Source organism: Gymnoscopelus braueri (assembly GCF_963280865.1).
Source record: "Gymnoscopelus braueri genome assembly, chromosome: 15".
Lineage (NCBI taxonomy): Eukaryota > Metazoa > Chordata > Actinopteri > Myctophiformes > Myctophidae > Gymnoscopelus > Gymnoscopelus braueri.
The window spans coordinates 29177181-29199086 of NC_137620.1; the positions used below are offsets into that span (position 1 = coordinate 29177181).

At 42.8% G+C, this 21906-nt stretch overlaps 1 protein-coding gene across 1 annotated transcript; it reads right to left on the reverse strand.

The window, feature by feature from the left end:
• Positions 1-840: 840 nt before the first annotated feature.
• On the reverse strand, positions 841-18625 carry LOC308102422 (placenta-specific gene 8 protein-like). The gene is made up of 4 exons (XM_080452130.1): positions 18486-18625; positions 13712-13868; positions 4062-4213; positions 841-2984 (listed from the first exon to the last, which is right to left on the reverse strand). The coding sequence occupies exons 2-4, from the start codon at positions 13860-13862 to the stop codon at positions 2844-2846; spliced, it is 444 nt and encodes a 147-aa protein (XP_080308256.1). The 5' UTR covers positions 13863-13868; positions 18486-18625; the 3' UTR covers positions 841-2843.
• Between the last annotated feature and the right edge of the window lie 3281 nt (positions 18626-21906).

Below are 21906 nucleotides of genomic sequence, written 5' to 3' on the forward strand. Positions count from 1 at the left end.
TGGAGTGTGTTGTCTAACCTCAATGTGTTGTCATGGCATCAAGTGCAAACAAATCAGGCAGCTCCATATATGGGCACAAAAGGGGGCATGCCCATATATGGGCATATACTGATGACATGAGTGATCTCCATATTATGGGCAAAAGGGGCCAAAATTGGACAGATACAGAGATCTCCCTATATGGGCATCAGTCGGATCGGTGGTGCAACGTAGGTGTAGGCCCGAACCCTAGATATGAGGGTCCAATTTTATAATGGAAATCATTGGGGCTCTGACCTGGCTGAAATCTTGCCTAAATTTGGAGCAATGGAGCATTGCCTGGATGCGCGTCCTCCTTTCGCTCGTGTCTGGCCCCAGCTGTAGTAAGCTGCAGTACCAGAATCGGCCACCAGGTCATAAGCGCTTCACTTCTTCTTCTGGGGCTTGTCAAAATGTATATGTCATAGATATATCGTAGATGACTAACGTCATAAATGACTGACATCACAGGCTGACCACATGAAGTTCAAGAGTCATGCTGTGAATTCACAATTGTGAATCCCGAGATCCACATGAATCGATTTTTTTGTATAAACAAGCTGTCGAGCTCACCACAACTCCAGGGATTGTAACATATTTGGCCTCATAGGCAGAACAAGCAACACTGTTACTATTTTTGTTGAGTGATCTGAAGCTTTCACTTTCACTGGTATATGTGTCTATAACAAAAATGTATTCCAGTGTTCAGTCAGGACAAAGTGAATAATTTTCACTATCTTTCAACACACATTAAAATGGTCTCATAACAGATGAAGTACTCACTCAAAGGGGGGGGGGGGGTGTAAAATTATAACAAAACAGTTGAAAATAAAAACTTTTAATTCAACTCTAATTAAACAATTTGTGCTTGTGTCAATGAAAGGACAGGGATCATGCATTACTGTACTAACATTAGAAAATACATTTTGAGTGTCAAATGCTAAATAGTATAATAAAGTATCAAATAAGGCTGCCGTATAAAATAAGAGCTGTTTGGAATATGTAGATAGGAGTTTACCTCCTCTTTCCAAAACTATTATCTAATTATATAATTATCTAACAACTGTTTACATGTCAAATATTGTAACATAATTGGGCATAGTTTGTTAAATTATTTGACCAAAATATATTTAACAGACATTTCAACAACATCAACCAGACAAAAACCCCAAACATACAACAATACACAGAGCACGTATATAAATCATTGCGTCATAGATCTGTTATAATGATGATTAGTCAAAAAATGAGCAGGTAATCTCAAGGTGAGAGGACAGAGCCGTTTTAAACAATTGAAAAGATGTTATTGTCTGAATATGAACAGGTAGATTGTTCCAGTCAGAAGGAGCTTTAAACCTAAAGGATTTTTTGATAACTGATTTAGATACTTCAAAGAAAGAACATCAAAGAAAACCTGCGCACAAATGTTTCATTTGATGTTTAGAAGTGAAAGGTAGGAACTATCACCTGTTCAATCAAGAATGTCATATACAGTATATGCTGATGTGCCCTTGTGGTCTTTCCTATGTTAGCCAAACAAACAGAGCCCTCAAAACACGAATATGGATAGGATACTGTAGTCCTAGGACCCCAATGGAAACAAGACCGCAAGGACATTTTTTGGTGTTATCCTTTTAGACAAAGTGTTTGACTGTACTCGTGCTGTTTTACATTTCTGTCTAATAAAATATTCAATCATCTGGTAAAACATGTCTTAAAAAATCATAAAAATACTGTAAAAAATATATATATATTTAAAAAATGCTAACAATGTCTAAACATGTTATTATAGGTGTGGTGGGATACCCACAACAGTGATTATTCATTCACAGATTGGTGTTAAAAGAAACCTACTTCTTCCCTTAAAGTCACCGTGGTCATGTGTTGTGACCCACAACTATAAAAGCGGGGTGGGCCACAAATGATGTCACCTGATGAAGGCCAAATGTGTCCGAAACGTTGTACCATGTAATGTTTTCTGTGTTTTAGTTGTAGAACAAGTTTCTTTCTGACTGTAAATGTAAAGCAGTTTCTGTTTTACGGTAAAGAACACCAGTGCTGAAATTGGTATTCCTAACAATGTTATCTACTGTATATGACATTTAAATGATATATCTAAATCAAGCAGAGACCAGGTATGTGATGTGATCAACTCTATGCAGTTGTGTACCGTCTAGACAGGTAATATCTCTGAAAGCCATGATTCAAGATTATTGAAATTTGATTGCAAAGTTGACTGAATTTGTAATAAGTTAGTTTACGATGTGTATATGTCTATATAGAGCCCTGTATGACAACATGACGTTTTCTGTTGTGAGGAATTAAACCAAAGTAGGGCATTACATGAAAGACCAATAGAATAGAGTTGAACTAATTGAAGATGTGGTCAACCAGATCAAAAGCTTTGGTTAAATCAATAAAGATGGCAAAGTGGTGCATTGTTAAAAACGACATAAGGATCAGGCATTGTAGGAGTACAGACTGAGGAGAAATGTCGGTTGAAAGCTTGAGCTACTAAAAGAGGGTTATGTAATATGTTGTTAACTTTTAACTGATTATAACAAACGTGCATTAGTTAATGTTTAATTTTTTTTTGCAAAATTGTTTAGGATTTTTTAAATCGTGGTTCGTCAAGAGATTCGTTGCAATAGTTGGATTTTGCATTTCTGGTCATAATTGTATTTTTATTTCTCAGCAGTCTATATTTTCCCCAGTCAGCAGGATCCTTTGTTTTACTTGTTTGCTTGTCCCTTTGGGACATGTTTGTGATATTGGGCTATAATAAAAGTTGACTTGGGTTAAGGGGGCAGATCTTGGCCATGGTCTTAGCCTCTCACAACTTGTGTGGTGGTCACAGTGTTGGCCGTTTGCCCAGCTCTCTTCCTGAACGTCACTTCCCGAGACATCTGGCACCAGACACATACGTAACAGCAGCACAGGCTCACGCAGTCATCACAGCATGAACCCTGGGTGAGGAAGGGAAGGAAGAGGAAAGCAGAAAGTTAGGGTACAGGTAGAGAGAGAGAGAGAGTTTCAAAACCCTTTGGTTCCTGGAACCGAAAAAGATAACTGTTATGAGGAACCACAGTTTACTACAGTCAGGAAGTACACTCTTGTCCAGATATAAATCACTTATTGCAGCAATGTTGCAAATTTGTATTTGGTGGCGTGTTCTGCTCCCATGATACTCCAGAACAATTTAAGCATGAAACAAATTCTGAGATCACAAATCCCCCAAAGAGCAAAGCCTAAACTCAGTTAATGAATGAACATGATCATAGACATGAACCCACATCAATGAGAATTCTGAGCCATGTTAATGAAGTCTAGAAACTAAATATAGTAAGAGGTTGGGGATGTGCTGGGAGTTTGATCACTGTTAGCAGCAAAACAATGATTAAGAGTCTGTTTAAACAGACCGCTACCGGATCGCAGATGGATCGTGCACGTGTGTTTACTGTATCTGGTTTTATATGGTATATATTTTTTACTATTTTAATGTGAAGCACATTGAGAATGGACTTAAGTCTGTAAGTCATTCAGTCGTTTCTAACATCCTTTCAGGCAATGATCTGTACAATCACACATTAGCTGTTGTTCCTCTTGTGCGAACAGTATGCAACTGTCCTCTATGTATTTCAGTGCTTCTCAGACACTTTGATATCCACTGTACATACATGGGATCTTTCTACTGTTACGTGCTAGTCCATATATTCTGCCTGTAACTGTATTTAATCATACTAAGGGTTTATGTCACAGCTGAATTATTATGAATAAATAATGTTAATTTAATGTATTTGGCATCTTTAACAGATTGTTGTGCGAGCTCCAATGGGGCTATGGTGAATGACTGCACCAAGGTTTCCACCATACGAAACCAATACATAGCCCACTCCATGCATATGAATGCCACAATTGCTGCATAGTGCTGACCTTGAATGTGGGCCTCCCACTGTCCACATTAAGATAAGACCTTTATTGATCCCGCTGGGGAAATTCTGTCACCAAAGACATTCATTCAATCAAGAGGTAGAGGGTCTTACTTGGATGCCGTATCGCTCTCTCATGGAGCCTCGGAGGAGGCAGGACACCACCATGCAGGAACAACCATCCAGTATTGGCATGCCGCAGCACCAGCCGAAGTCACCAGCTGTCTGGCACTGCATGCAGGGGAAACACCAGTAGCCACAACAACCTAGAGGGAGGGGAGAAGAGGGAGAGACCAAGGTGGTCAGCTAACAAAGGCTTCTTGTACAATGAGATCACGGAATGATTTTTGTTTCTCTTTTTCACATGGCACCGGCCGGTCTAGCTGTGGGCATACAATGCCAAATTCAGGATACTCGTGAACAAACTCCTACACCTGAGCAAATCGGCATTGTTAGGCACGAGTGAAGGGAGTGGCTGAATAGACACACAGGCTCCAACGGCTGTAACCCACGACTTACAGACCTGGATAGGCCACCTGGCCTGATGGAGATACAGTATGTGCTCTGTGGAGTCTAGTTACGTGCTTTTGAGCACTATCTTCGTTTCAGTTGAAACTATAAAAAGTGCTCCTCGGAGCACAGGTCTCCGCCAGGTCATGTAGGTTATTGTGGGCCTACAATGTTCGGAATTCGCCTATCAGGATGGAATATGAAAAATCGGACAGAAAAATCGGAAGATAATGTGTACCCATTTGCGTGATGTTTGGACAAAACTATTAGGAGTAATATAAAAAAAGTGTTTGCAAAATACGGCCTCCTGGTGGCGCTATAATAGGGCAATTTTAAAAGGGTGGCATTTGTTCCTCAACGTAACGCAAACGTGTGTGCAAAGTTTCACCGCAATCGGACACTGCGTTCATGATTTGCGGCATTTTGTTCAAAACGGGCCACTCCTGCGAACTTAAGATGTGAATCTTAGTCAATTAGGATGGAATCTAACAGATCTGTCTTGATCACTCGACTATAGAGATCATGTGTACCGATTTGCGTGAAATTTAGAGAAAATCGGTACACAGTATCTCTATAGTCAATAAACGAAACAGGTATTTCAGATTTCATTTTATTTTATTTTTATATTCCATCCTGATTGGCTAAGATTCTTTGGATATAACTATACTATACAATTTATATTTTGTGTATATATATATTCTTTTGTATATAACTCCTTTATATTTTATCCAAAAATCACGCAAATCGGTACACAGTGTCTCTATAGTTATGTGATCAAGACAGATCTGTACGATTTTTCATATTCCATCCTAATTGGCTAATATTGGCTTCCAAAGTTTGCAGGATTTGTCCCTTTTAAACAAAAAAAAATTACATTCCCACTAGGCCGAGGAAGAAATGCCACCCTTTTCACGTTGGCCTGTTATAGCGCCACCAGCAGGTCTAATTTAGCAAAACACTTTTTTGGAACAAAATGTCTCAAATCATGAATGCAGTGCCCGATTGCGGTGAAAGGCCTAAGAAGAAATGGCACCCTTTTCACATTGGCCTATTATAGCGCCACCAGGAGGCCACAGTAACCTACCTCACCTGGCGGAGACCTGTGACTTTTTCTAGTTTACCCTTCAACTTATTTCTTTATGCCCAGAATGACTGGCTATCCACAGGGTTTGTAGCAATTTGTAGCAATTGTAGAAATAGTACGCCTTTAATGTAATTAAAATGAAAATGAAATAAACAATAGTAATGATTTATTTTACTTGTTTTAAGTCTCAGGGGCTGGTTGTACCGCTTACCGTTAATCTGACATCAATTTAAATTGCACAGTGCACATGTAACGTCTGGGTAGATTTGTTTTGCATTGTGGGCTTTATGCCACACAGGGTATGTGAGGCGAAATGTTTGGAGCGGGGAGTCTGGTGCAACGCTCAGGTCCTGGACCTGGTGAGACGGAGGAGGAGCCCGGCCAGGAGGCCATCCACAGAGCCTAGCCCCTCCACGTGCCAGAGCCTCCGCTCTCCCCCATTCCTGGCAGAGTAATTTCGGACAAGCGTATTGAGTGGCCCTGTCTTTCCCTATTTAGGACTGACCGTGGGTAGCTACCTGGGACGTAAGTCGGGGCTTGATCAACCCTGGCTGGGTCACCTGGGTGAGGGTGTATGTTGCGAGACCCGAAACATCCTATGACCCCAGGCTACAACACTGATGATACGTCCCAGGTGCATCCATGTGATGTTTTATCGTTATAGTTATTCTATTTATAGTGGCTCATAGGAATTTATAGACTACGTGACAACCAGGAATAGATTGGTGACCACCCGAGAGACGGGTGACAGCCGGAATGTAGACGGCATCCGGGAGCAGTTTGGGTTGGCGCCCCAGTCTGTGTCTTCCGTGAGGAAGAAGCCCAACAAATCCACGGTGAGGCCTTTAGGAGGACCATTCAAGCAAGACGCAAAGGGAGCCTGCAGTACCACCACGGGCCAAGACACCATCACACCAGAATGAAATGTTTGGAGCGGGGGAGTCTGGTGCAACGCTCAGGTCCTGGACCTGGTGAGACGGAGGAGGAGCCCGGCCAGGAGGCCATCCACAGAGCCTAGCCCCTCCACGTGCCAGAGCTTCCGCTCTCCCCCATTCCTGGCAGAGTAGTTTCGGACAAGCGTATTGAGTGGCCCTGTCTTTCCCTATTTAGGACTGACCGTGATCCCGGCTGGGTCACCTGGGTGAGGGTGTATGTTGCGAGACCCGAAACATCCTATGACCCCAGGCTACAACACTGATGATACGTCCCAGGTGCATCCATGTGATGTTGGTGAAGGTGGTGTTTGATGATGATGATGATGATGATGTCTTATGTTTCATATATTAATGTGCTACATTAAACATCTTCATCATACCATTGTGACTCAGGTCTCGAAGTGCATGCCAGTAACGTCTAGGCATCTGCATTTGTGGTCGGAAAGATGTGTGTGACATGGAGGAAGTGTGAAAGGTTCGTGTTTTGTAGAGCCGAGTGGTTTTGTGTTCTTCGAACAGACAAAGCGAAACGACCACAGTGCCTCTATGTACCCTGGCACTGTGGTCAGCTTAGCTTCTAGATTAGAAGGTGCTCACATTACTTAACCCATTAAGACCAGGAACGCATCTGTGTCATTTTTTTATTTGAGCTAAAAAGCATTATTTTACACTTTGGCTATTCAAAATAGCAGATCTACAAGCTCATAGCAGATCTACAAGCTCTGGTGGCGCTATAATAGGCCAATGTGAAAAGGGTGCCATTTCTTCTTAGGCCTTTCACGGCAATCGGACACTGCATTCATGATTTGTTGTTCCAAAACATTGTTTTTTTAAATTAGACCTGCTAGTGGCGCTATAACAGGCCAATGTGAAAAGGTTGGCATTTGTTCCTTGGCCTACTGGAAATGTGCGTGCAAAATTTCACGGAAATCACACACTGCGTTCATGATTTGAGGCATTTTGTTCAAAACGAACCTAACCTGCAAACTTTGGAAGCCAATGTTAGCCAATTAGGATGGAATATGAAATATCGGACACATCCGTCTTGATGACATGACTATAGAGATACTGCGTACCGATTTGCGTGATTTTTGGACAGAATCTGAAGGAGTAAGAGCAAAAAAAATGTTTTCCAAAGGTCGGCCTCCTGGTGGCGCTATAAAAGGCAGATGTGAAAAATGCAGGGCAAAGGTTTTTCCTTGGCCTCTAGGGATTGGGATTCTAGGGATTGTGCGTGCAAAGTTTCACGCAGATCGGTGACGTGAATCGGCCTGTTCTAGCGCCACCATGAGGCTGATTTGAAAGTTTTTAAGGGGCATTTCTTCCTCGGCCTAGTGGGAATGTGCGTGCAGAATTTCACGGAAATCGCATGCTGCGTTAATGATTTGAGGCATTTTGTTCAAAACAAACCAATCCTGAAAATGTGACAGATCCGTGTTGATCACATGACTGCAGCGTATAAACCGGCTTATATTTTTCCATATATTCGGCGTACACCAACGTCAAAGTCACATTTATCAACGGATCCTACACAGCCAATCCTGGCGTACATCAGGTCGGAGCTTTGATAAATCTCACGTCTGAAAACGAGCGTCATTTAAATAACACGCCCTTAAATATTCTCAAAACGCCCCGATTTTACGACATGAAGAAGAATCAGAATACGACCAAAGACATCAAAAGCCAATAAGAAAGAGTTTCCCCCGATCGCCTCGCCTCGCTGCCTGTCAAGTCACACACACACACACACGCACACGCACACGCCTCACCTCTCTCTCTCTCTCTCTCTCTCTCTCTCACTCACACACACACACACACACACACACGCCCAACTGTGTCTTTCATGTAATCCGTAGCGGTACAATCTTTGTCACTTAGGCTTGTAGCCTACATGAATGACATATTATGATACCAATCACATCGCCATGAATGGAATACGTTTGTATATTAATTTATTTAAACCATACCGAGCAGTGCACAAGCAGTCATGTAGGATATTCCCCGTGAGACTCGGACGGGCGGCAGTCATTCCGCGGCAGTGATTCCGCCACGTTAATAAGAGATTGGAGCGTCGGGTTTATATCGTTAACCCAGCAAGGTTGTAGTCTTCAAAACTCTCTATGACATAACTCCATAACATAGGACAAGCTACTGTACGTTTGTACACCTCACTGTCCATGAAAAGATCGTCGGGAGTCCCGAAAATGCGCTCGCAGAAGCGCTGTATATTTTGAAAATAGCAGATCTACAAGCTCACAACGAGTGGCGATGCGACCCGTTTTTGAGCTTAGATCTGCTATTTTAACATAGCCAATGCAACTGAATGACTGTTAAAGCAGTTTGTATAAATTAATTTATAAAATGTTATGTTTTCACAGGGATTATTTATTAGTGTAGATATACATTTAGGAGTGGATTATGTGTCCAGATGCCTGTCAGACAGTCAGACAATGCTGCTCCGCAGGTCTAGAATGGAATAAACGGGCGCAGCCAACGTCAACAACTGGTCTCGACCAGACGTGAGATCTCAGCTTACGGTAGGATGAAGCCCAAGTCAGGATATATTGATAAATGCCGAAAGGTGCGGTGATCTCGCCGTACGCCCATTATTTGGGCTGCACCGCGTTGATAAATGAGGCTGTGTACCGATTTGTGTGATGTTTGGATACAATCTGTACGAGTAATATTAAAAAAAATGTTTTGCACAAATCAGCCTCCTGGTGGCGCGTTTTGGGGCAGAGGTTCTGAATTGGCATCCAGGGAGTGTGTGTGCACAGTTTTGCAGCGACCGGACCAACGGTGCCGGAGATTAGCTGTTCACAGACAGATGGACACACGGACGGACGGACGGACGGACGGACAGGGGGTAAAACATACTCTCTCGCCATGCCTTCGGCCTGGCGGAGACAATAATAAAATACTAAATAACACAAATTACCAACTTCTTAGCAAAAATGTATTGAACTACTTACAAAAAACATTGTTGGCTATATAACAGACCGTGTCAACATAGTTTCACGACCATCTAGGGTCTCACTGCTTATTGTTATCTGAAAATAGATCTTTAATTCGTTGTCTCAGACCTCTGTTTTAGACATCTGCTTTAGAGTTTCACAACACTGATGACTGTGTCATCTGTGGCTCTCTATCTTGTTGTTTGTGCAGATGGCTGATATGGATAAGGGAAGATGTGGTGTGTTTAGATAAACATGTAAACATGAATGTTTAGAGAACATCTAAAAATTGTTATCTAGTGAGGACATAATTATTGTAATAGAGGTGTTTGGGCACATTGCAGCTGTATGTACTGTTGAAGAGATGCAGTAGAGGTGGGAAAGATGGGTGCAACTGCAAGTCAGTGTGGTGCAAGAAGGACAAAGCAAAGTGCTCTCAATGTGGTGTGGCTTTTGGCACGGACTCCATTCAATGTCCCCTGAATTGACAGTAGAGACGATTCCGTATGGCAAAGCAGCTAGGAAGGTTGAAGAAACCAACAAAGCAAAGGATACAAAAAACAATGACACAGGGAGAGAGTTGGCATACTGTAGGTATGGTCAGGCTTTTGGCATTTCTTGCCATGGTAGTTTAAGGATCATCCCAGCAGGGGTGTAGTGGAGTTGGAGTGCATAGAAAATCCCCGGCAATTTCATTTCGGTTTCTCACACACATTAGGTTTTGAATATGTCGTGTAAAATAGGTGCCAATATGCGGTAAGCAGGCTTGTAGTTGTAATAAAATAGAGGAAGAGAAGCAGAGAAGACGTCAGGTTCCCCGGTTCTGATCATTTATTCAGCATTCAACGACAAACAAACAGCATCATTTCAGAGAACCAGGGGCAGGAGCCCCTGAGCTCCACCAGCAGCCTCACGGCGTGTGAGAGGGTGACCATTCTGAGTTAGATTTCATTCCCCTTTTTAAACACTGTAGCTCCACATTTGAATACAGACTGTTCATATGGAGTGGGGGTCAATGAGAGCCCCCAACAGCTGATCAAGCTCTGAAGTCCTTTGAACATTGGCAAGTGGTACTGATTAGCAACTGAATGCCAGGAAGCCAGACCTGATGTCTCCAGGTTAAACAAAAGGCAATGTCACAGCTATGCAGAGTGATTACCTATGCAAACGCCAGGCTGGCTCTGAGTCAACAACAGGTCACTTGAATAGCCCAAAAGTGCAGACAGTTAGACTGTGTCTGTCTACAACACATTTCTGACTTTAGTGAAATAACTTTAGTATCATTTCTTTATATGTTTTGGCTTGCATACTGTTCAATAACTATAAGCCATAAGGGCAATATACCATATATTCCCCCCACGGAAGACTTTAACGTCTTTCGCAACCAGGTATATTGAATATATTGAATAAAACAGTTTGCAAGAAAAACATCAAAAAATATCATTCTTCCACTTACACCCCCCAAGACCAAACAATGGCTGAAACTCAAGCAGAACAAAAGACATTCAGTAAGGTCTAGCATCAAACATCACATCAGACAGAACAACTTAGATACAGGAATCGAAATTACACAATTAAGTCATACAGTGATTCACCTTAAATTTCAAAATAAAAATAGACAAACTGTTTCACAAAATCAAGCAAGAATATCAGTATTTAGTAACGGATCGACTAACATTTGACGCGTGTGTCATGGATCACATGACTTTCGACTGACACAGAAGGCAAAGACTGGAACTTATTTAAAAATAAAACAAGCTTAAAAAATAAAACAACTCGGAAAATCTTATTCAGAGAAAATACATCAATATGCTCACGTCGCATCAAAATGCATTTCCCCTTCCGAATCAGTGCACAGGTCTCTCTGTTCCTTAAACCCTGGGATAAAATGTTACACCATAAAATAGTAACACTTTCATAAAGTCGAGACTATAGGCAGGAAACAACTCTCCGTCCATCCTCACTTCATAAAGACCTAGAGGACTAGAGGACTAGAGATTACACAAACTCCACATTTAACCCCAGAGACCAGAAAGTGAAACAAAGTCCTCACATCACACTTTTACGCACGGCAACAAAAACAACGCTCCGTAGTTTAAATCACTTCATCACTAAAAATACAACCTCTCGTCCCGAATGTTCAGTGTTCCCATCCGATAATGCTGCTTTTGTAGTCTCTAGCTCAATGTCCACGCACGTCAGCAGAACAGCTGAGCGCAGTTCCAGGTGATATCTTCGTTCCAGCCAAAAAGATAGCCGCTGTTCACACACCACCTCCCCCCACGGATAACTTTGACACAGAAAGTTCTCCGCTCCGCCATCACCATGAGAAGATTAGTTGCGTAGCCATCTGAGATCTGGTCGGAGTTCGTGCAGTCAGTCATCACAGCGTTCCCGCCGGAGGCCCTTCATCGTAGGTCGCGCTGACGTCTCCATGGGTTGCTCCGCGGTGGTCCTCCTTGTCGTAGGAAGACACCCATGGATCCGATCCTCCTCATACAGCCAGCTCCCACGGCCACCTCAAAATACACAGGTTCTTTAATCGAAGCACACACCCGGAAAAGTGAGCACAACGATGGAGCTGGCTCGCCAAATGTCGTGTAAAATAGGTGCCAATATGCGGTTAGCAGGCTTGTAGTTGTAATAAAATAGAGGAAGAGAAGCAGAGAAGACGTCAGGTTCCCCGGTTCTGATCATTTATTCAGCAGCAGCAGGAGCCCCTGAGCTCCACCAGCAGCCTCACGGTGTGTGAGAGTGTGACCATTCTGAGTTAGATTTCATTCCCCTTTTTAAACACTGTAGCTCCACATTTGAATACAGACTGTTCATATGGAGTGGGGGTCAATGAGAGCCCCCAACAGCTGATCAAGCTCTGAAGTCCTTTGAACATTGGCAAATGGTACTGATTAGCAACTGAATGCCAGGAAGCCAGACCTGATGTCTCCAGGTTAAACAAAAGGCAATGTCACAGCTATGCAGAGTGATTACCTATGCAAACGCCAGGCTGGCTCTGAGTCAACAACAGGTCACTTGAATAGCCCAAAAGTGCAGACAGTTAGACTGTGTCTGTCTACAACACATTTCTGACTTTAGTGAAATAACTTTAGTATCATTTCTTTATATGTTTTGGCTTGCATACTGTTCAATAACTATAAGCCATAAGGGCAATATACCATAAATACAATAGAGAATGCACATTAGTGTCCTTTATACATCCTATGTCATGGTACTCGTACACATTGTGTGCCTAAGCTTGCAGTAGGGAAGGTAACGCACACCAATGGCTGTGGTGAGGTGCTGACTACTGAAAACAAACTCAAAAAGAAGAAAAAAGTATTGCACACTCTGGCTCCATATGACGTTTTTGTTTGACGTTTCGGCCTGCTGGCCTTCCTCAGAATTACCAAAAGCTTGCAATACCAGATTGGTTACTTGTTAAATTTGGGCCTACAGTCCTGGGGGCTTGACCAAAATAAGCTTGATTTATGATCCCTCTGTGTGTCTCATCGCATAGCAATAAGAGACAGGGTTTTGAGGACAACAGGCTTGGTAATTCTCATACATGCCGATTGGACAGTAGACAGAAAGCAAACGGACATTGTTATTCTTTCCCACGATGACTGGAAAGCAGAACAGAAAGAGGAATAACACTCTAACATTTAACATTCTTTTTTAATGCCTTTATCTGAAGCTCTTTACTCTTATGATCATCTATTTTGTAACTGCAATTCATGGAACTTGTAGGCTGCAGAAAATAATTTCCCCCACTCTTTTACACATGTAAACTTTCGATATGATAATGAACTTGAAGTTGAATTTGGAGTTGACTTGCAGTCTCAGCAAAGCCACAGCTTTACAATAAGGATGAAAGAATCCAAATCCAACATGAATTAGAAAATACAGTTGTAGCACTTTGAGAACAAGTACCCTTAGCTAAAAGGCAAAGAATTCAGACCCATCCATCCATCCATCCATCGAGAGAGAGAGAGAGAGAGGGGGCGAGAGGCACCAAGCAAGCCTCTCATGCAGCAGATGAAATGATTGATTCCTACAGACCATTAAGCGTTCATCAGTGGATGATGTTTTGGAGCATTTGTTTTTATTTTCATTTCTATTTTATTTGGGAAGAAAATCTCTAAGAAGCTGAGACTGTAAGGGTCGCTGTCCTCGGCACATGGCCTTATGGGATATCCTACACAGCCAAGGAGCTACTTGATGTTTCCTTGAAATGTTGTCAGATCAAGGGACCTATAGTAACAAAATGGTTCATAGATGACTTACAGGTTCCCATATCCGAGCAGCAGTCACACATGCCAGTGCTCCATCCTGTTGACATCTGTTGGTGGCTGGTGGTGGTGGTGGAGGTCATGACGGTTGGTTGCTGCTGAACAACGTAGGTTGGTGCCTGCTGCTGAACGACGACGACGGCCATGTCTGTCTATAAGACCAGGACATGGAGATGAGGAAGAATTAAAGAGAGGGAGAAGACATTCTAAACTACGTGTTATGTATATTTTCTCCATCTATGATTAAGTCCCGGTCCACGTTCTATCCAGTCTTTTCCTATTTTATATTTTTATTGATTTAAAAAAAAGATCCACATAGACATACTCTTAACAAAACAAAACAAACAAGAACAGACAAATGAGTGTGGCGGGGGGTTTCCTCCAGTTCCATTGTTCATCAACACCATCAGTAAAAAGATAAATAATTTAAAAAAAACAAGCATAACCAGTCACTTAAGACACAAGTCCCCACACTCCATATAGCTCATAATCACACAGATGCATCGGCATAGTCATCAAAGTTTATCTAAGGGGAGGGTCGGCCCACAGTGCATTGACCTTTTAGAAGGATCCGAGAGATTTCGGTGGGGAAGTAATCCATCAGCGGGGCCCACAACTTTAGAAAAGAGGCTTCTATCCAGTCTTTGCCAGACCCAAGGGGTCGGGCTTACATGAGGCTTTGTACCTGTTTCGTCCATACATGGGCAGGGGCCATTTGTCCTCCGGCCCCAGCCAAAAAAAAGTTTGTGACGTCCCCTTTCGTCACGAACTATTCATGACATCATGAACTTCAGTTATAAAGTGGTTTGTAGGTGTGTTACATACTGTACTAGGACTTCATTTTGGGTCTGGCAGAACCAGGTCTCCTGGTCTTGTTAAATACATCCTTCCGAAATACATATACAGTATATTGTACTTTATGGGAATTTGTATTAGAGCTATACATCATAAATCATCCATACTGTCCCTTTTGTGCCCATATATGGAGATCTCTGTATCTGTCTGTCCCGGTCCCTTTTATGCTCATATATGGAGATCCCTGATGTCATCAGTATATGTCCATATATATGTTACAGGGTGAATGGAGAACCAGGGTGATTGAAGAAGGCTCGCTCGTTTTTACCCACCCAGCAATTCTGTAGAAGAAACACTAGAGGGAGCCACAAGCCAGGCTTGTGCACAAGCACATATGGCCGCGACCACCCACACACACACAGTCACACACACACACACACACATGCGCGCGCACGCACACGCGCTCATGCTTTCAATGGACTGTTAAGATACTTTTATTGTGTTCTGCTGGCTTTTGTTTTAGTTTCTCCCTGACACACACACACACACACACACACACACACACACACACACACACACACACACACACACACACACACACACACACACGCACACAGTGATCCATGAAAAGAACTATTCTGTCCCTATCGGTTTACAACTCAAACGGCGCTGAGTCGACAAGTGGAGCATCGGCCGGTCAGCGCGGGCACTCGCGCCGTGAGGCGCGAGGGCGCGCTTCCTCGGCCTCAAGCTCCACTTGTCGGCGCGCCTCCGTCGTGGACAAGCGTGTGCGTGTGTCTTTTCTCTCTCCTCCCGTGCTCTCCTCCCCTTCCTCGTCCGTGTCTCTCTCTCTCTCTCTCTCTCTCTCTCCTCCCGTGCTCTCCTCCCCTTCCTCGTCCGTGTCTCTCTCTCTCTCTCTCTCCTCCCGTGCTCTCCTCCCCTTCCTCGTCCCTCCCAAGGAGGACGGTTTATTTCGCGAGGAGGAGCTCCTCCTCGCGAAATAAACCGTCCCCCTTCTCAGAAGGGGGACGGTTTATTTCGCGAGGAGGAGCTCCTCCTCGCCTCACGTAATAAACCCCCGCCTCGCAGTGCCGCGTCCTCCTTCTCCTCCTCCTCCTCGCGAGCCTCGCTAATAAACCCTATCTCGAAAAGCCCCGCCTCGCCCCGAAGCCCCGTGCCTAAAAACGAGCGCTCTGTCTTCAATCACCCTGGATCTCCATTCACCCTGTGACATATACACCAGGTCTGTCTTTCAAATGGAGTTCTTGTACAAGTAGCTATCTGTGTGTTATCAATCCATTCTTAAGCCCATGCTGAAACACACATTTCAAATTTAGCCTATACCTGCTGTACATAGAACCGAAGCATTCTAATTCAAACTGATGAATCTCTGTTATTATTGACCCTCTTTGTTTGCCGGTGGGCATAGCTATGTTCTCTAAAGGCCAAACAGCACCAATGCAACTAGTCGGAATTCCTCGCAACAAAACAGTTTTAAGGTCAACCGCACCAATGCAACTCCTTGCAACTGCCATTAGGGATAATGGTTGCAATTAGTTGCATGACAAAGCATTGGGGTGGAGTGGGCTTTACTGGCAGTGACAACATATAGTGACTATACAAGATGTACTTCTGTTTTCCGCTGTAAATAACCTAAAGATGTAATACCATGATTAGATACATACAGTAGATTCTAAGGAAATGTATTGTGAAATTCAATACACTAAATATAGCCTAGTGTAAGTGTGTAAGAAAACAGTTCTCTGAACTTATGTTGATATATGTAGCTAAAGTCTAAAATGACACGGATGCTTTCCCGGATTGAATGGGTTAACTATTATATCAGTGTTTATCAACCCTGGCAAACGTCCCAATTTTGGGAATAATAATAATCAGGCATAGAAACAGCCCCGAGGTGAAAAGGGTGACAACATGCTGTTTTTTTTTGGGTCAGGTGTCACACTATTGCCCTATTTGGATTCAAAACGGCTAGTGGAAGCTGAAAAGCTACAAGTTTGCATGTCTGAATAATGCAAAAACAGAAATATTTGTTTGCATTTGCATTTTCCGTATATCTAGGTGTGCCCTGGGATCTTTTGGCTATGCCAGGTGTGCCTTGGCACAAAAAAGGTTGATAAACACTGTATTATATACACGAATATCACCTTTGCAGCAGGTGCTTTTTTCACCAGCAGTTTTTTACTTGCAAAGCACCTCTATGGCTGGCAAAATCGCTAATTCATTCATTCATTCTTGACATAGAGTAAATAGTAAGAATTGCAGGTTCCAGACCCAGTTCATGTAAGCCAGGACCCAGGACCCCAAATTTGGGCCACCACCGGTACCATCTGGGGGGAACAATTCTCATAGGGATTTTTGGAAAGGTGTACACACACCCCTAGCGCTAGAACATGCGTGATAGCATTGCATAAGGAAATTTATTATGAAATTCAATCAATCAAATATAATGTACTGTAGGTGTGTAAGTAATAATGCATAGAATATAATTTATGTTACCATAATATATTTGCAGCAGCTTTTCACCAGCAATGGTTTACATGCAAAGCACCTCTCTATGGCTGGCAGAATTGCTCATCTAGTTATAGAACGAGTTAAGAAATCCAGAAGAGGTGGACACCAAACTCCTTCAAACTGAAACAGATGGATTTTCCATTTACAGTCTGTTAATCCGGGTGGTATGAATGAAGACATCTCTCTCCAGTGCTACCTATAGGAACCCTTTATTGAATAGCCTATGTTCTGTGATGTGTTTTTAAAAAAAAAATATATATATATTTTGTTGAGTATTCTCAAAGATGACAGACGAGAAGTGTTGTAGTGGTCTTTTATTGATGAGCCATGCATAAGCAAACGAACATTGACTGTGCAATATCAGCTGAGGCTTTGCCCCTCAGCCCATGGCATGAAGTCCCTTCACTCTTAACCAGACCATATTTTGTCTGACCAATCAAGATGAACTTATTCTTAGCAATACATCATTATTACCACACATCACATATTTTGCCAGAGCATCCTGTTTCCCATTCAGCTTCCAACATGATCTCTCTGGCAAAAGATATCCAGCTGCTCTGCTGCAGCCTTCCCTTGCTCCCTTCTTACTGCTGAATATTACAGTCCTTAGCCTGTCTCCAGGCATTCAGAGTCACACACATTATAATAATATTACATGTAATATATGTTTTCCACAGAGGTGGACGAAGTACTCAACCCCAGTACTTGAGTAAGAGTACAGATACTCCTGGTCAAATTTACTCCACTAGAAGTACAAGTAGCTCAGTCAAAATGTTACTCAAGTAAGAGTAAAAAAGTCATTGCTTTTAAATATACTTATTTTTAATAAGTATTCAAAAGTACATGCTTTGAAAAATACTTAAAGTGACCCTGATCCTCAGCACCTGAGCTGATCCAGAGCCCATATAGCACTGACAAAGGTCCTAGAGGCTAGGACCGCAACGTTTTCTACTTTTTTTTGGCACCCCTCACTTTGAGCACAGAGCACTTTATGAGCATGTTAAAATAAAATAAATAAAAATGTCTTTGTCTGTGTCTAAGGAGTCTTCCCTAATAGTTTAGTTTAATAGTCTTTCTGCCAGTTTTCCTTTGGCAAAATGTCTAACCTATTCACTTTTCCACTTTCCCCTTGTGCCAAACGCATTCACTATCCCATCCCCACTATCCCAAACCAGTAAGTAATATTATTTTCATATAGGCTATTATATGGACCCATCTCATTTTCTGGTAGTGTTATAATGCAAGGCAGCACACATATAGCTACCACTGGTGCAATACTATCACATTCTAACTATAGAGATATATACCTGGCCAAAAATCACTATGTCCCTCAGATGGTACCAACTGATGCTACTGGTTCACAGACTTTCAAAGTAGCTTCCCAAACACTGAAATTCATCAATCATCATTTCCATTTATATACAACATATTCTTTGTCTTACCTTTTATGGTTACTTTAATTGTTTCTGCGCAATGAACAATAAAACAATTGTAGAAAATAGCTCCCAAATCAGTCCAACCGCTACTTCTTCTACTCGAGAGGAAGTGAACTGAAAAAGAGCAGCAATTTCTTACAACCAGGGGATGGATCAAAGGCTATGACACTTTCTTTCTCTCTCTCGCTCTCTCTCTCTGGGTGGGTGTGGTGTGGTGTTGAGTGTGTGAGAGTGTTTGTTTGCTGTCTGTCTCTACGGAGCGAGTGTTTCTTAAAACTTTTCTATCTTTTTCTTTTTGATTGTTTGTTTTGTAGTAGGTTTTCAACTTTTCATAGTGGGTTTAGTTTAGTTTGGGTTTGGTTTGCGGCCAGTCGCTGTGCTGTGCTGTGCTGTGCTGTGCTGTGCTGGGCTGGGCCACCCAGAGCAATTTGCACTGATGAAAGTTCCACATGGTCTGAAGCTGTCAAATGAAATTAGTTACTTTGCCCACATCTTAAAGTTAACATGTTTGTGGTATGATGCAGGAGGCAGAGGAGAAGGAGATAATGGCAGTAATGACATGGGCCAAGTTATTGTGGAGCATCTTGTCCCATTAGCACATCCAATGTACTACATACCCCCGCTGTGTTCCTATTGGCTGGGCTTTAAACAGCCATAACTCCAGTTCCCAGCATGCTAAACCTACGAAACTTGCCAGGTGCTCTAATCTGGCCAATAGGGACAGGCTGTAATTGCTTAAGCCCCTCTGTATTCCTGTTGAGCTGCCTTGAAATGAACGGACAGGGATTTAACATTGTTCCTCTAGTTCATATAGCTTAATGAAATGAACTCAAAGGCACCGCTCACTTCACACTCGATGTGATTTTTTCTATACAACCTAACTTTTCAGCTGATTGCCATACAGACTTGTGGGTGGTGTCATTGGACTCAGATAACAGACCTTGTTCTTCATTGGTGCGTGTTACATATCTTCCCCCCCTCTTCTAATTGGTCGATATTTGATAGTTCCTATGTTTTGCTGTAATTTTTTAACAATTTGTCGTATAGAGTCATAAGTCGTCTCACTGGACTCTGGACTCGCTGGGTAAAAATCCTTGTCCTTCATTAGAGTTACTTAGCTCTGCTCCCTGCTCTGATTCGTCGATATTTCTACCCAACGTGGACAGAGGTGCGAGGGCCTGTTTTTGAAGGTTGTGTATGCTCTCACGCAATGCCAATACAATCAAAACAAATACCTGATGATCGATTAGACGATATGGTAAAATGTACAGCTTTATCTCCCCTGACACCAACAACCAGTCCTGTCTCTGCAGTCAGGCTCATGACCTGCCTTGAGGACATCAAGTGCAAAATCAAGCCATATTTCTCTAACATCGACCTTGAGAAAGTCCTCCAGTCCATTTTTTGGACTGGGGGGGCTCTCTATATTGGGGGCTATTTAGTTTTAATTTAATTAAGGGTCGGGCTCTAGAACAGTGGGTATCAGTCGGCCCATTTTTTCTAGAGGCCCCCCCTGATCCTCGGGCCCCTGGGCCTGGGCCCACTAGGCCCGTTCGGGATCCACCACTGCCAAGAGCCAGAGCCTCTGTATGATGTCACAGTTATTCACAGAGGACAAATACTCCATGCAATAATCAACTCTGTGCGGAGAAATGATGACAATGAGATAAATGAGTGTAATGTATCACTTGTTTATGTGTTTTTACCAAAGGTAAAGAGGTGTTATGAAATTAGCCTGGAGGTATGAGTGCCTGTTTGTTTTGATGAACTGTGTCTGAGCATGAATTCATGTTGTTGAAGGTTGTGTATGCTCTCATGGAAATTGCATCGATCAACTTAAAACCAGCCCACTCAGCCAAACCCATGTAGAAGTGCAAAACCATTACATATGCAACAGAAAACACTGTGTAAGCATGCAAAGCTTCATATATCCACCAAATAACATAAAGAGGCTAACCACAGAGTGCAAAGAAAATATACAGTCAGACAACCCAAAATAGCAACACCTCTGGTATTGTAGCCACAATAAAGAGAAGAAACGGCCATGAAATGTGAGATATAAAAACCAATCCAGCATATTAAAAAACTAGCAGGCGCTCTCTCTCTCTTGCCCTTAAATATTCACAAAACCACCGACTTCACGACATGAAGAACCAGAATACGACCCAAAAAAAGCATGAAAAGCCAATAAGAAAGTTTCCCCCGCTCGCCTCGCCGCACACGCACACGCCTCTCTCTCTCTCTCACACACACGCACACGCACACACGCACACACACACGCACGCACGCACGCACACACACAATTATAATGAATACAATCAGTAGTGCAATAAAGGCTAAATAGAAATGATCTTACCTTTATGCAGAATGCAGAATCAATGTCTGAAGAAGCAGACTGAAGTGCAGCTTCAGTGCATCTTCTTGATCTACAATGCGGTCAATACAGTCTGAAATCACTAACCAGCGTGTCGAACTGGGTGAAATCAGTTTCACTTTACACTCTCCATCGTGTAGAGTCTCATAGACATTCTTGTAGTCACTCTGGTGCTTTGCTGAATGAGCAGAGCAAAACAGTTATATGTTTCTCTTATATATTCAAGGTTGCTTGGCAGTAGTTGCATAGCTTTGTTGGCAACAATAATGAGTGGCATATACACAACGGATAAGCTGTAGATTGGGCTGCTTTTGTTTGAGTAAGGTGAACACGGAGTGATGTTTTTCTACCATGACACTTGCTCCGTCAGTGGCAATCCCCACCATGTTTCGGATGTCCAGGCCACACTCTATCAGAAACGTAGTAAGTAATTGCATCTGATATGCCAATAGCATTAGCGTCGACAATCTCAACAAGCCCCAGATATGTGCTGATAAACTTGCCGTGTTTCAGCGATCGGTACTTGACACATATACACAGGAGTTTAGTCACGGATACGTCTGTGGTTTCATCCAGATAGAGAGAGTATGGAGACTCACCGATGTCCTCCCTTAACTCTTTTCTGAAGTGTGGTGCCAGGACAGACTTGATTACTGCTGTAGGCTACATTTCGTCCTGTGCATTTTGAATGCTCCCGTTTCATCCTGCAGGATATCTGACAGCTCATCCACGGCATTAGTGGATGTGTGGCATGCAACATAGGTTGCGATCCTAAGCTCTCGCCGTTTCTGGTCATCTTTAATGGTGCCTGATGGACCAGCGTTGACTGGTACAGTGAAGGATTTGACACTGGGTACACAAAGGGACTGGTGCTTCTTTGTCTGGCCATGCTCTTTCAAGTCATTATACTGTGCTCTCATAAGAGTATTGCAATATTTACACCGAGCTTTGGCGCAGTCATCGGGGACAGGGGCGATCCACGCCTTTAGCTCTGGACCTGACTCCCATTCCTTCCTGTACGACTTTTTATACTTTCCCCACTTCGGCATCACG